This window comes from Haliotis rubra, unplaced genomic scaffold (genome assembly GCF_003918875.1).
Source record: "Haliotis rubra isolate DU_JTF1 unplaced genomic scaffold, ASM391887v1 Scf185, whole genome shotgun sequence".
NCBI lineage: Eukaryota > Metazoa > Mollusca > Gastropoda > Lepetellida > Haliotidae > Haliotis > Haliotis rubra.
Window position 1 is genome coordinate 1,101,698 of NW_025765836.1, and position 16,114 is coordinate 1,117,811.

Here is a 16,114-nt window from a genome sequence, read left to right on the forward strand (position 1 = left end):
TCCTAATAACTTTTATATGAAGAACATAATATCATAATAAGTTGACAAAAACTATGCATTTACGGCATATATTCAATCATTATAAATAAATTTGAACAAATTATAATGAATGACCAAATTTGCAGGGGCATTTTGTAGCTGGGGCAGTTCGACTGGTACACATGAGATATATATTATCAAAATCAGTAAGAGATTTCACATGAGCTTGAAAATCTTTCGCTATAACGTTCTTTTCGGTTTGGAGCCCTAAATGATGCAGTCAACTCGAAACATTGCCGAATACAACGGCAAATCATGAAGTACTTGTTGCTTTCATTGTTTTCCATTTTGTCCAATTGCGCACGTCGGCATCAGATTCGCTATTTGTCCGTAGTGTGTGCCGTGAAAGTTGTTCTGTATTCTCATTGGCTGACAGGATGTCATTCTTAGGCTGTGACCGAGTACCATAACTGTTTCCATAACCAAACAATGGGGAAACATATTACGTTGTCCTGACTAGTATTTTATAATTCACCAGTTTTCGGGGAATAACTTATCTGCGTGGCGAATATTATCTCTGCTCTACCAGGCTGGGATCTTGTATCGAGACTTGATACGTTATTAATGAGAACTAGGATCCTAATTTTTTTCAACAAAATAATTCCAGTGTAATTTTTGAAGCAGATAATTTTTATTTTCCCTCGTCTGAAGCATAATTATTTTGTTTTTAAATCCCAGACACTCTACAGTCACCCATTTGACACAAAATGAACTGTAATCACATTTTTTTTAAAATAATTCTTAGTGACTGGTCATATATTTATAGGGGTGAGTTTGCTGGCTGGAACTGTATGACATTTTGCTGACAAATAGTAATCTTGTTAAATGATATGGTCTATTTTAAAATTTATTTTGACCTCAAGCGGTGCCTCCGTTTCGCTTGATTCTTCTTCTTCATCTTCAGTGGAAGATTGTCTTGCAAGATGTAAAATCGGATCGTATTGATACGGTCTAACATCCATTTCAGAAATGACATCAGGAACATCTTTTACTGCTTCAGAATCCACGGACACTGTTAAGTTGTGAGGTAAAATCAAAGAGGAAGCCATCAGCAACAGGCACTTATGACGTCATGTCACGTGATACCCCCTCTGCTCATTAACTGTCGGGTGTTTCCGTAATAGGCGGAAATACGAGTACGTTTTGTGTTTTTATTGCTATTTTACAAACTTTTTGTTCAATTTTAATCACGGAATGTGACTTTTAGAATATCCTTTACAATATATCAAAGTTTTGTTTTCGTTCGTATTCTCCTTCGAACTCAGGTGATTATCGGTGATGTATTGTTCCCCTGCTCTTACATTTATATTGTTTATCCTCGAAACGTGTAAAAAACAGGCTCCTCTTATCTCCAAGTGAAGATAGTGTTCGTAAGTGTTATATATCCTTAAAAGGTAAAGGTATTGTTTAAGGTTAGTAATGTTGTCCGCCTATCACTGATTTATGTTATTCAATCTCCTATTCACCCGATAAGGCACACGCGGAGCTCCTTTGTGTTATTCTATACTGACAGCCATTAAAACGCAATTTGACATTCATACTTTCTTTACTCACACAAATGTCAATATATATAAATGTAACTAGCAGATGTGTTTTAAGTGAACATCTGTGGATACTTTCATCTGAAAATGTCCAATCAACAACAACATCAGTGACGCAACAACGACATCAAACAAAGGAGGGGTCACTTGCAGTCACGCGTGTGTCCACCGTGCGCTGCAAGACATGTTCGCAGTCTCCGGGGCATTGAAAGACACAACTTTCTGAGGAACAGCTGTGGGATGGTCTGCCAGTGATGTTGAACGGCCTGTGTCAGTTCAGCAACTGGCCTTGGTGACGAAGGATATTGTCCACATAACGTTGAACTTTCAGATTGCAGTTAACCACTACCATCTGGGATCGGAATTTGGCGTTAATAGCACACCAGATCATGACACCACCCCCTCCAAAACGACCATGTTGAAGGACACAGTTTGGCGCAAGTCTTTCTCCTCGACGTCGATAAATCCGTTGACGTCCATCTGCAAAGGATACGTTAAACCTGGATTCATCTGAAAAAAATGACATCTCGCCAAGGCTTGTTGCCAAGATTGGCCCCATTAGGTGCCCATCGCTGTTTGGCAAGTCTGTGGCCATGCAATAAGGTTGGACCACAGTAGAGGCGACGACACCGGATGTTGAAGGCAGCAAGGTGTCTTCGCACTGTTTAGGAGCTGTCATGACGTTGTCTTGTCCAAGTTTCCCCCCCTTGCCGTATCAGCAGCTGTTTGGAACTGATTTCGCGTGTGTGAAACTCGGATAGTGCAGTCCTGTCGAGCTGTCGTCATAGGTGGTGCACCAGGTCGCGGACGATCAGCAACACTTCCGGTGGCCCGAACACGTTGTCTGAGTCGACCAACAGTGGATGGATGCACATTTAAGTGCCTGGCAATCATCACATCTGAAGCATCTTGGCTGACCATACCGATAGACTGATTCCTTTTGTCTTGTGTCAAACGTGGCATTTTCTCAAAGTGATTGAGTTTCACAATTCCTGGGTGCAAGTAATGCACGTGCACAACGTGTTTCATGAATGTGGTTGTGTTTACGAGAAATGTCAAAGGTTCAGTTTTAAGCATCGAAGTTCATGTGAGAGGAATGCTCGGGGACTCGTACTCAAAATGGGTCAGAATGACAGCCTTTTATCCCTACATCCTCTGTATCGCATGAAAACAATCTTCAATAGAACCTTTGTAAGCTCCAGGACAACAAATACCAATTACTTTTTTAATGGCTTTCACTAATATCTACTATGCACGTGTTTTCACTCCATGGCACACGTATGATATAACCGATAGTGTCCTGACAGCTATAGTGTTGGACAGAACCACAATTTATATAAAGGCTAACCACAAAGCGTTAATAGTTGTTAGCTCCAAGTCACAAGTGGACTGAACAAGTGCGTGTACCTTTAGGATAGAAAGGGCAAAGTTGACCTTCGCAAATGCAATGCTGGTATCAGTAAAAGTTGAAACACAAAAACTCGCATATCTGTCCATGATACTTTAATTCAAAATAATCAGTATGACTTGATCAGGTGCCGTAATACGCGTAGATGTTGTCGGCTTCAAATTGCAGCAGGTTACAGGAAACGATTTACTCGGGTCATCTTATTTCACATTACCAACAAACACATTAGTCGTGTCTCCTAAGGTACGTGCCCGCTCGGGTTTCTCTGCCCAAATGAGATTTCTCAAAGTTGTTCCTGAGAGAGTACTTTACCAATAGCGTTTTCAGGATAACATGATGCTGGGAAAGTGTCGGACTGGTTCGCATGCTTGCATCAAATATGTTTTGATGCAAATGAAACCATTATCTGAATGTGTAATTTAATCTTTGATATTGTGTGTGCTTCAAACACACATTTGTTGACGCTATTGACAAAGTAGTTGCGTTTCAAACATGTTTCTGCACTCTTCAAAACTCGGGCAAGGCGGGGTCAGGATAGATCAAGCGGGAATGTACCAAAGTGAGCAACTATTTGATAACAACTAATACAAATCATTTCATAACGAAGTCATCGTTTTGTATGCTATAAGTCTATGGTTTTAAGTCATGAAAGATTATAACTATATGGATCATTTATAGTCCTGTGTGCGTATGTGTATGATGTTGTCTAATACTCGATTAATGATTGGACAGACGTAGCGGCAAATTTCTGGTGTTAGTCATCTCCCCTGGGCGTCACGTGTCTGAAATATGGTGGTGCTGGAAGTTGTCAAATATTCCCACGGCGGTTGCCTCCCCTGGATGCTAGGAATCAGTTTTCAGTACGGTAGACTTCAGACCACGAATCCGGGTTGGAAGCAGGGCCGAACCCGCCCCCTCGGGAATACCTACAACAATGAAACATGTTTACATGTTGAGACTTCTTTGACAGGTGCAACAAGGGATTGTAAATTCCAGTTATCTGCAGTTAACTTTCCTTCCACCATATTGAACATGTATAGTTATCATGCAGAAACATTGATAGATCTTGAACCTGGTATGTCTATAGCAGTATGCGTATGATTTGATTAACATTCCCATACAAAAAGACATTATCTTCGTGCCACAGGAGAGATAAATCTTGATAACCAAATTGTGCCTGTTGGAGATATCTCGGTTAACGTCAGTGATCAAGAAGATATCATCAACTAAATATAGATCAATACATACGTTATGACACAATCTATATGTGAATCAGTGTTGTGGATGTTATTCTTGTGTCTATTGAAAAATCCACACAATACAACTGTTGTTGGTATAAATCTTTTGATCGTATTGTTTTGTCGAATGATACAAATACATATCATCTGCAATCGTTAAATAGTAAAATGCCATGAACATGATCTTGAGAGGTTTTAATATGATATCAACGCCGCAACTTATCATAAACTAGAAAAGGCTACCATAGACGGACATATTCCCTACTATAAAACTCATGGCAAACGAATCCATTATGTGTTGTATATGTTGTTCGAGTCTTGTTCGGCACTGAGTTTAAATTGTTGCATTAAATAAGGATACAAAATTACCCCCAAAAGCTCAATGAATTGCTAGTAACTCAAAGAAACCGTCAAGCCATTTACATTTTCCTCTTGCACGTCGCTCCTATTTGACGGTCCCGATTTCATCCATTGAGGTTCATGTCATATTTAAGTGGGCCTCCCTTAATCTGAGGAATCTCTATATGATTCATCAGCAACTAGAGTCACTGGATGTGCTTTTCAGAAAACTCACTCGTCAGCATTTCCACAAATCTCCACATAAGGACGCCAAACGATTACTAGTACAATGGGTTGCTTGTGTGACACACCAAAGACGACATACTTTACAGTAAGCAGATGCGAGTCATTACTTCTACCTGTGTTAACAATATTCGAACAAGTTGAGAGGGGGCATTACCGGTGTGCTCTTAGAAGGAAGGAGTCATTTGGAAGATAGGCATTAAGTGTTTTCATATTTGCTGATGTTACTGAGTAAACCTTCCCCGCATAGAATACTCAATAACACAAATAAATCTGCAAACACACAATGTTTATCGGCATCATAAATACGAAACGTTATTGGTAATTCTCCACTTCATATATGTGTGCTAAGACAGCTGTGAACCTCGCATGACGTCATTCTGGAATTATTTGAACGTCAGAGTATTGAGGATGACATGAAACGCTTCCATGACAACTGAATTGATTGTCAAAGCACGCAGCCGTACAACAGTCTAAGACGATATTACGAAAATTATTGTAGAATGAATATGTAAGTCTATATGACTAAATTCCACACGACGTAAATGAAATGAATTAACCTTAATAGACGTACTCTTACTGCGGGCCTTAAATCATATTTTACAGCAAAATTCTCGATCCCTGTCGAATTGTCCAAAGCTAATGTTGAAACAGGCAATGTAATAAGCTCAACAACTCAGAGTGTTACAACTAACAGAATGAAACTGTCAACGCGGAGAACATGTGTATGAAAGCGTCAACAACTTAATCTAACAAAACGTTTTCTTGTTCGACCCCCTCACGCCACGAATGACATGGAGTAGGTTTTCAGAGCAACATTTACGATTTAAACGCGTTTATGCAGTTTGTTTGAGATCATCCCCTTTTCTGGGCATTTTTGGTTGATTTATTCTTGCGTGCTAAAATCAATGTAATTTATCAGCATATAGGTGTTTACCATAGGCCACCCTTTATTGATACAATCAAGAAAGCACTTTCTTTATATTCACGTCAGATGGAATCAACATCACTTTGCCAACTTAGGATGTTTTTGAAATCTCAGAAGAGACCCAAGGTTGAATAAATCAAACATTTGATTTTAGGTCCATAAGAGCCCGTACAAGTCAAAGGGAAAGAAAAACGTATTCCGTGAATTATGAGCATATGTTACAAAGGTGATAGACATCTTTATCTTCAGAGTGTCATGACAGTGTGTCCAAAATGTAGGTAAATGTCATCTGAAGTCTAAAGTATGAACAGTATGCAGGTCTTCCACACTTATCAGATCTATCTAAATGTTAAGGATAAGACCAGAAGTCAACATCCCAATTAGCACGAATATGGCCCCTTCTTGGGGATTCATTTTGTGTCACCACTTCTATGAATATGCACACTAACTTCGATTTTATGGTTTCAAAACCGTTAGAACTGATAACAATCTTCTCCATTTTAAAAACATATTATTAGAGTATTAAGAGCGATAAAACCATTTCCTTAACCCTAACAAACCTTTTTAGAGTCCATTTTACGATTCCGACTGTGACATAATCATGTCTTTTATGAATCACTATCAAATAGTGACCATACCAGGAGGTCAAACCATTAGAACAACTTGGCGTGAATGTTATCATTAGTATTGACGAGCGTACTGAGTACCAGCTGCTCCTGTCCAGTGCAAGATTATCACTTTCAAAATGTGATCATATTTTTTTATATCATATGCAAATCTTTAGTCTATGCATGTCATAAACGGCCCCAAGGGATGTCATGACTAAAAATCAAAAGTTTGTACACAAGACCTGTGCTTAAGCATTTATTGCAGGAAGTACATATGTTCCAGGCATTGACATATCATGCAACTTCAAAGGAGATCTTTTGGATCTTTTGTTTACGTCAGCACTGTTGTTAAACAGTGGGTAATGAACTGCACATATTCTTCTATACTGAGTACATACCCTTTAGAAGGATGTAATGTCTGTTGTCAATGTGTTTTGCTTGAGTCTGTATTTCATTACACAATACCGTTGAATCATCGATCAAGGATGGTTATTTCTGTCCTTAAATTCAATACATGGGACTATGAAAAATTCACAACTGTCAGAGAAAGCTAGATATTTGTTCCTCTTTGATTCTCCGTAAATATCAATTATGTAAAGGCCTGTCCAATCAATATTTCGTCTTGAAATACGACTATAAGATGTCATTATCCGCTACAAACAGCCTGATGAGCACTTGAAATAACAAATAAGAACAATGGCCGTGTTGAATGAGCATACGGAGAGTTCTCACGGTGACGACGTAGTGGCACGAAGGGTTACTAGATCGTGTCGAGAGCGCTGTCACTCACGCTGCGATCACATCTCCGCGTCAATACCATCTGATCGCCCCAGCTCCCTGAACGTCACCTAACTCGTCGACGTTATCTTTACTGCTACGGACGCGGATGTGTAAGCGTGCGTGACAACAACTCAGAATTGTTGGAGATGCTGCGCAGTAATTACATGCATACTTTTAAACCATTAGCCCCCTCCTTCGCTCCATCACAAAATACAAAAGAAATGTCATTAAGGCTGTTGGCTGGGGACATAAATATATGGATGCAAGCTATTTCGAGAAACTCAAAAAGTCTCAGCATGTAAAGCTTGTTACGTCTTTGAATACAGTTGCATGTCATTGCCACTACATTCTGTAGAAGACCTTTAAGAGGGCTGTGCTAATTCATTGGGTGTATGGTAACACTGCCATTATTGTTATACCTTAACAATAGTGATCGGATGTAGATAAGACAAATGTATCCTCTGATTAATATTAAAATGTTACGTTTTGTGAAATTTAATTGCTATGTAATCACGATAACACCTCATCTTTAACAAAACGGAAGCTTGATAAACAAACCAATATGTACACTCGTATGCTTTAATAAACGATGTTACTAATTGTATCTGGTCATCAGAACGTAATGTTGTCTGCAAGAATTAGCTGAAGGCAGCCTATTGAAGCGATGCTCGCTCGGCTTCGTCATGTCAGCTACGCTTGAACACCTCACCTCTATATCTTGTAACATATTCAATATTTATATGTTTCAGGTCTAAAAATATCCTGAAACCGAAGACAGTTAAATTATCCTCGAGCAGTCATCCTAGAACAGTCTGCCAATTCGATGACGAAGTACCCAATGTGAATGAGCCTGGTCCTCCGATGCAGGCCACGTGGCAGCAAGAGATAAGCAGCATGGGTCACACATTTTAAGGGCTGGGGAAAGATTACTAGAGGCAAACAAATGTGTAACCCTGCCACAACAATAATATTGTTAAAGATATCGATAGATAAAATGAATTTGTGCACCTCATGTTATTGTAGCTGGCATGAGAAAATCAAATAGTAGATCCGTTTTGAGGTCGCAATGTTTAAAGATTTTAAGATATTGAACGCAAGGCGTATTTGGCATATGTAACGTTGGAAGGAAATGTGTAATTAAGAATTTATAGTAAAAGCTCTGGTGGTTATTTCAATGAAAATCTATGTCATCTCAAAACTTGTACTGATGATTAGTGAGGTATGATTTCGTACGGTTTGTCATCGTTAAAGTAAAAGCCATCGTCGTATTATAAAACCCAGACAAGTTGATTCAGAAATTATGTGACTTCACTCGCGTGAGAAGCCTCAACATATCCTTTTCGCGTCGAGTTAATTTGCTGAAAGTCTGGTGCCGGTCACATGATATATTTAATGACCATTAACAAAACTTTCACCATCCTTGGGCACGCCAGAAACCTATGACAGGGGATTCTTATCCCGATTCCCCCCGATTATGTTTCTGTTTCTAAGAAGTGGTAAACGCCTGAGCCTTACATCACTTCAGGCCTCCCTCCTACATCAAGCTGTCAGGCTCGAGTACAGGAGTACTGTTCACAGCGGTGTTGGTCCGAACTCAGTCAGTCTGTTGTTTACAAGTCAGTTGATCACGTTTATCAAGCTCTTGTACTGCTGGGCGCAATATGAAATATGACATATGTTATGAGAGTGTGTTTTTATATAATTTGTAATGTCATTGATTAAGTGATGGTTATTATGGGTCACAATGTTTAAAGTTTTGAGTGTGGGGTTTGGCTCGCATCTCGCATCGTGTATGTTCAATGGCAATAGTATTTTTAGCGGCACGCCTTTTTGATGACTTCATACCGTGTGTTCCACATGATTCCATATCGTTCCGAGAGAATAATGATGGAGCCTAGCTTTGCTAGAATGCTCGAGAACTGTGTAAGAGCTACATAAAGGCTGGTTGTTGAGTTGTGCGGCTCGGGACTTTTCACATGACTCAATTTATACACATATGTCTGCCATCGTCGAGTTGCTCAACATTTCAAGACTGACCACGCTTGCCTATTCAACTGCTGTCATTGTAAACAACCTTCAATCAGTATAACTGTTCTCACTGTAAATGTCAAGACTCTGGTGAGTTAATATTATAAATTTGAGACCCAATATTTTAGATTAGTGACTCAAATGCATTGTACTAGACATCTGTATTGTCATTCATTGTAACCTGCTCATTGTTTGCTCAATATATTATTGAATCTTTAAGACTTGTCTGTGTTCTATTTTGCTGGTTCAAAGGGGACTTTTAAACCTTTTGTCACAGCAAATTATTAACCGTATCACATCTAAATAAATCCTTCATGATACAGTTGGCAATAGGCATAGACATGCTAATGAAAATATGTTGGTACCATCTTTTATTGATGTATTTGTTTGTGTTAATTACATACTTCCACAGCGTGACAATATTGCATTCAGTATTAATGCCAATGCACTACAAATAGGTGTTTGCTTTGGAACTATGGAAACTCGTACGTTCTTGAAATAATCTATTTCGGTAAGAAAATACAATAATTAGAGATGGGGTTTGTTAGTTTGGATACGGTATGATTATGAAGGAGAACCACATTGACCAGGTATGGTGAGATTACAGGTAACACATAAACAGATGGCGATACCTTCATCTACTTCAGGTTCTTTACATATTTTGGTTACTTGCTGACATCATTTTCACGCCAACCCCAAAGCTCCGTTTGTACAAAAAAGTGTCCATTTATACAATTTGTCTATTATAAACGTTATGAGAAGAATATCTTGCTTTAATACATATCGTTCTGTTCTGCCCTGCAAAAATTGGAAACATCAGAATTATTAGATTCGAATTTCATTTCGTAGTTTTCTGCCTTGTGGTTAAAGCGTTCGCTCGTCACGCTGAAGACCCGGGTTCGATTCCCATATGGGTACAATGTGTGAAGCCCACTTCTGGTGTCCCCCGCCGTGATATTGCCGGAATATTGCTGAAAGCGGCGTACAACTAAACTCGCTCACTCACTCGTAGTTTTCTCGTAAATTTGAAGAAAGAGCACACGTAAAATGAATGCTTGCTAGAATGCCAGTGAAACAAAGTTTACTCTGGAAAAGCAATCTAGTTGCCAAGTGCCAATAACCAACTGGGTCAAGCAATCAGCGATTTGTACTTTCGATTAGTATCAAATATTTATGACAAAGCATAGATCAAAGTCATGAGTGCTCATTACACTTTACCATATCGGCAATACATCTCAATCGATATGACGTGTATGTGGTTAAATACGACTGCGTTTTAGCTAGTGTATTTTATCTGCTTATGCTCCGATGGGATTTTGTTCAAATATTTAGTTTTGTTCAAAGAGAGTATCTTTCATGTTGTGGTATGGTACACAGCCACTAGTATTAACAAAGAGTTATTTGGTGTTATTTTACTTTTGCTTTGCGTTTTGTACTGTAATAATGACGTGTGTGATAAAAGTGATTACCCGAAATGTCTGTCAAATAGTCTAAATAATGCTTCGATATTTTTCTTAAACACACAATGAAACATGTGAAGATAAGGGTCAGAATTGGTCTTCAGCAACCTACGCTTGTCGTAAGAGGCGACTAACAGGATTGGGTGGTCAGGTTCGCTGCTTGGCTGATGTGCCAGATTGTCAGTGGAATGAGTTTCGGCGGATAATCAAGACGGGGTCTCCACAGTATGGGGAGTAGAAAAGGGGTTTTAGATAAAGGCACCATCAACTGAAATATACCATTTCCAAATCTGTTCAGTGTTGTGAGAGACCTTGTCAGTGATGCGTATGTTTCTAGTTTTACCTTTTACTGTGAAGAATTAACATGGTATTATATCTATTCACTTAATCTAATCGTGTCGCTTCTGGAGTATGCATGTGGGTACATATGTACGTGGATAACTGCACGCTCGTGCGTGTGTGCACTTTTCCGCAAATTTGTAAATAATGTGGATTTAGAAAATATTGGTAATTATAACTGTACCGTAATCAGTATTGATGGAAGGGTCATTAACACCACCTTGCCCGCAAAACCAAGCTGCGTGAAAACATGTTGCTGTTTTTACCAGTTCCTAATTCAATACTGTATACAGTTCAGATATGCACCGGCTGGATCAAACATTGGATCTGCTTGATTGTAACTGGAATGTCATCTTCAGATTATAATATGAGCGTGAACTTGTAACGTGTGTGTGTGTGTGTGTGTGTGTGTGTGTGTGTGTGTGTGTGTGTGTGTGTGTGTGTGTGTGTGTGTGTGTGTGTGTGTGTGTGTGCGTGCGTGCGTGCGTGCGTGCGTGTGTGTGCTGTGTGTGTGTGTGTGTGTAGTAACGCCACACTAAGCCAAATTACAATTGTATGATGGCAGTTGTAGTTAGTCGAGTCTGAACCGGACATTCTAGTGACTGACATCATGAGTTCCGATGACAGATGCATGAATCACTATCAAATAGTGATGATACCTGGTGTTCGCGAAAAGGTGGTCGTATCTGGCTGCATTAAATATGTATCTAATGAAGTCGATATAAGTTAATAATGAAATAATGTTAAACTGACATTTGAATCCTTTGAGGATAATTAGACAGGTGATTAGACTTTTATCAGTCCTTCCTACGCAAACATATTCACACAAAACACCATACGAAACAGGTCTTTACTACCCTCAAATATTAACACAAGTTTTATTGGTTTCGAAATGTCGTCACGTCATAAATTCGCCGTGAGAATGGATTGGAAACAGTTAAAACCATTTTCTGGTTTTAGTATGCCAGATTACGAAATGTCACTGATTTCAACGGTATTCACTGGGGAACAGAACAGTTGATGAAAAGAACAATCGCGGTTATTAGGATCCATTTCACGATTCGGTTTGCGATGGCAACAAAAGATCATATTGACAACTGTAGTCAGTGTCATCCTGTCTGAGAAAACACATAGAGTATAGTGGCGCGCAATCATTGTTCCCATATCTGTTCACTAACCTTGCTCTCAACACCATCACCATCATCAAGAGTGTTGAATAGCAGACATAAATGTCTATCTTGCAGCATTGATATTCCCAGCTGTTGTCAAACTAATCAATGAAACCACCCACTCAGCAGATGAATTGGCTGACCATTTCATTCAGATTTGAACGATGTTAACACTCCTTGCATTGGCTTCTCAATTTGTCACTAACAAAAATGTTAAAAAGGGTTAAACGAATCACTGACGTGTAAAACTTCATCTGATAATGGGCGAGTGATAAATTTGTTTTAAGGTATAAGTATTAGTTTTTTCACAGTTTAGTTGCAAAGAGGTAAGTTCTGAGGTAAGTTCTGCGAAACCAATTAGCTTCCGAGCATGAGCCATTGTCGCAATGCCTTACGCAGGCGTGGGAGAAAGATGTAACGAACCTAGAATAACGTACGGCTTCTGTGTAACATTAGAACGGGGCTTCATCAGAAAATATAATTATAATGGCATTGCGCCTACCTATGCTGTCTGAGATTCCAGACAGTGTCAGTAACAATCAGCCACTCGAATGACACATATCAGCAACCCAGAAACACCAATTTTGCTGTCATCCCCACAGCCTCCGTACATGTATGTCTGTGCCCTTTTCCTCAGTCTGTCTGTTAGTCTGTGATCAGTCTATATCAGCCTCTCTAATGTGAAGTTTCATGGAGTGCTTCCATTTTAGGGAGATTTGGAGAATTGGTGCTACCTGTAGGACAGGGCACGATTACCCTTTCCGTGAACACCTGATGTCATCCGTGATTTTTCATATGGCTTTCACAGCTGTTTCTAACTTTCAACCGAACGGAATTAGTTTCTGGGTATGGTCAAGCCTGGGTACTCTTTTGCACTGACGATCTATGTTGAATCCAAGAAATACGTATTTTGAGGGATATCTACTGTGCGACAATTAATTTGTTTACGATAAGGGTAAATGCCGAGTGCGTTCGAATACTACTTTTAAAAGAATGTATTCTGATAGCTTTCCGCTCTTTTAAGGAGAAAATTTATCAGGCGATTAACCATGGATTCCTTTTGTACAAGCAGGAGAGAACAGAATGCTGATAATCTATTATATCGAAACAGAAGGCATGAAGCCGTACACAACTCTGGTTTGGGTACTGATGGTCAAGTGTGGGGGCGTCCAACTGTGTCTATGATGAAGAAGAGTCATACGTCGGTCAACATAGCCCAAAACAAAGGTGTGTAAGGTCAACCAAGAAGTTGATTGGGCGCCCACACAACAACAATGTTAGCAATAAGGCTTTACAAGTATTACCCGAAAGGAATATTGAAGCGATTCATTGTTGCAATTGTTCCTTCATGTATTCAATAAACGCATCTTTGACAGCGTGACGGACAAAAACAGTTGAAGATGAATGAAACATCAGCGTAGGTTACCGAACAAACAATGTATCTTTCTCCCGGAGTGACGTAAACAAAATACAATACATATGAACCCGTCACAAAGTTTCAGTTAATGAATCTAGTAAAATGTATGTCTTTATTACATTTCTAAATTCCATATCACTTTTCTTGCTAGCTCTGTCTCTACCACAAGTAATCCCATGAACCCTATTTGAGTGGAAATTAATCATCAAGTGTGATAGATTAACGTCACAACGATACGGCAGTGAGTGTTGCATATCTTGATTAAAATCCCCTGCAAGATGCTTTTTAATCTAAGATCGAGGAGAGATCGGTTGACACCTGTCTCCCTCAACCTTGTCTGACCCGTACAATCAGAATGATCTATCTTTCAAGGTGGGATACACTTGAGATGAGCTATCCTTATTATCCGGCCTTCAGAGTCACACGATAAAATGTCAAGCGTTCTATCGTCGAGTTAATTGGTGGGTGGAACGCAAGGTTGTTCTATCTTTCCTTATCTTCTCCGTGTCCATTATAAATTTGCGCTCTTTTCGGTTTTAATAATGGGATCAGACGTTCTGAAAATTAACCGTCACATAATTGCAAGAGAACTTTAAAGAAATAAGTTTATCTGTACAATATTCTTGGTCCGGTTCGCTGTTAAATGCATACGTTTTTCATATGAGTTTAAGAAGCTGCAATGACAACTATATTTTTGTCTACTCAAAGACTGATAACTTGAACATTGCCCTTGCTCTGGGAAGATTATTATGTTTAAAATCATATATTCTCATCTAAACGCACAAAGAGTAACGGAGATAGCGGTCAACTATTGCTGGCATGTTTCTTACAGCCAGGACTCATGTATACGGTTTGAGGAATGAGTATCTGTACTGTGACTTATGCGTGTAAGTTCGACTGTACTCTCATAGTTTCAAAACCAACAACGCATATGTTTTGGGTTTGGGGTTTTTGCAGAGGAACTTGCTAAAGGAAACTTACAAAACCAGAAACACGGTGTTAATGTTTAAACATATCACATGAGAGAATGTTTTCTACAATTTTCTAAAAGCATTCGTAGGAATTCTCTCTTGATATTCAGCCCATGACGGGTTTATTGAGCTATCAACAGACGTTGATGCAATTCCCTCCTGACTAAAGATGCTGTGAATGGAAAAACTTAAACTGCCTGGTTACAACATCATATTCACACGAGCGATCATAAAGAAACTGTCATAGAAATGTAGAGGTATCGGTTCAAGAAGAATCTCAAAATTCAGGAGCAGTGAAATCATGGTGACATTTATGAGTATTTTCTCAACACAATTCATAATTATTTATATAAAGTTATAATGTTTGCCTATTTGAAGAGAAACCTTTATTGATGTTGCATTTTAATACAATCTTTCAGCATCTCTGTAAGTGGTATCACAAGCGTGTTAGGCGGTGTTTCGCTCAACGCTTGAAAGGGTCCGAAGTACATGATTGTGAAACTTAGTTATTTAAGATCTGGTTGTGAAAAACATGACTGGATCATTGATGTTCGCCCATAGCTAATGGTGTTCATTTAGTCTTGATTTAAGGTGTATCGTGGCACTTTTTAACCTTCATTGTCACTCATGTATCTCGCATTAAAATACATACATTGAGAAAGTGAGTGCGTTTAGCTTTAAGCCGCACTCAGCAATATTCCAGCTACTAGCATATGGCGGCGGTCTATAAATAATCGAGTCTGGGCCAGATAATCCATAATTAACAGTATGAGCATCGATCTACGCAATTAGGATACGGTGCCATCCCGTTTGTCGCCTCTTACGACAAGAGTGGGTTGCTGAAGATCAGGGGCGGTGGGAGAGCCTAGTGGTTAAAGCGTTCGCTCGTCACGCCGAGGACCCGGGTTCGATTCCCCACATGGGTACAATGTGCGTAGCCCATTTCTGGTGTCCCCCGCCGAGATATTGCTAGAATATTGTTAAACGCGGAGTAAACCCAACTCACTCACTCACTCACTGAAGATCAATACTATACCGGATTTTCACGGGTATTTTGAGAAAGTGTTACTTGATTGTTTGATGCTCTGGTACAAAGTGAGAAAATCATAGTTTCAGAAAAATGACATTGAATAATATTATAAACTTAGTACATGTATATATTTTTTGTTTTCTGAATATTACGCCATGTTAAAGAGTTCGTTAGACAGAAAGAACCTGCGGTCGCTCATCACTCGTCAAGATTTGATGCCGCAACCACAAGCATTGAATGCGTGGCATTACGCCACTTTCCCATGCCGTGGTATGCGTCTAAAACGTAAACCACTTCCGCGAAACACTTATGAATTTATGAGAAACCGGTGTGAAAGTTTACAAATGTACCCAATATTATGCCAATATTATGTGTACAGTGTGCAGTAGTGATTGAGCGCCTAGATGTATGTTCTGATTAGCTTTTATTGTATTTGAATATTTTTATAATCAGATATGTATTTTGAACCCACTGAAGTAATGAAAGTAACAAAACTATATCCATAATCATAGGAAATATCTGCTAATTTGTGTTTATGAATCCTTATGAAATTGTAATAATACCCGGTGTCAGCCA

At 39.2% G+C, this 16,114-nt stretch overlaps 1 protein-coding gene across 3 annotated transcripts in view; it reads right to left on the reverse strand.

The window, feature by feature from the left end:
* Positions 1 to 3,068: 3,068 nt before the first annotated feature.
* LOC124273867 overlaps positions 3,069 to 16,114 on the reverse strand; it is a 32,519-nt gene continuing 19,473 nt past the window's right edge. For all 3 annotated transcript variants that reach the window (XR_006897763.1, XR_006897762.1, XM_046709187.1), the window contains one exon: positions 3,069 to 3,914. Coding sequence is in view for 1 of the 3 variants with exons in the window: in XM_046709187.1 (XP_046565143.1) it covers positions 3,839 to 3,914 (76 nt within the window). In the remaining 2 variants the exon portion in view is untranslated. The remainder of the gene's footprint in view (positions 3,915 to 16,114) is intronic.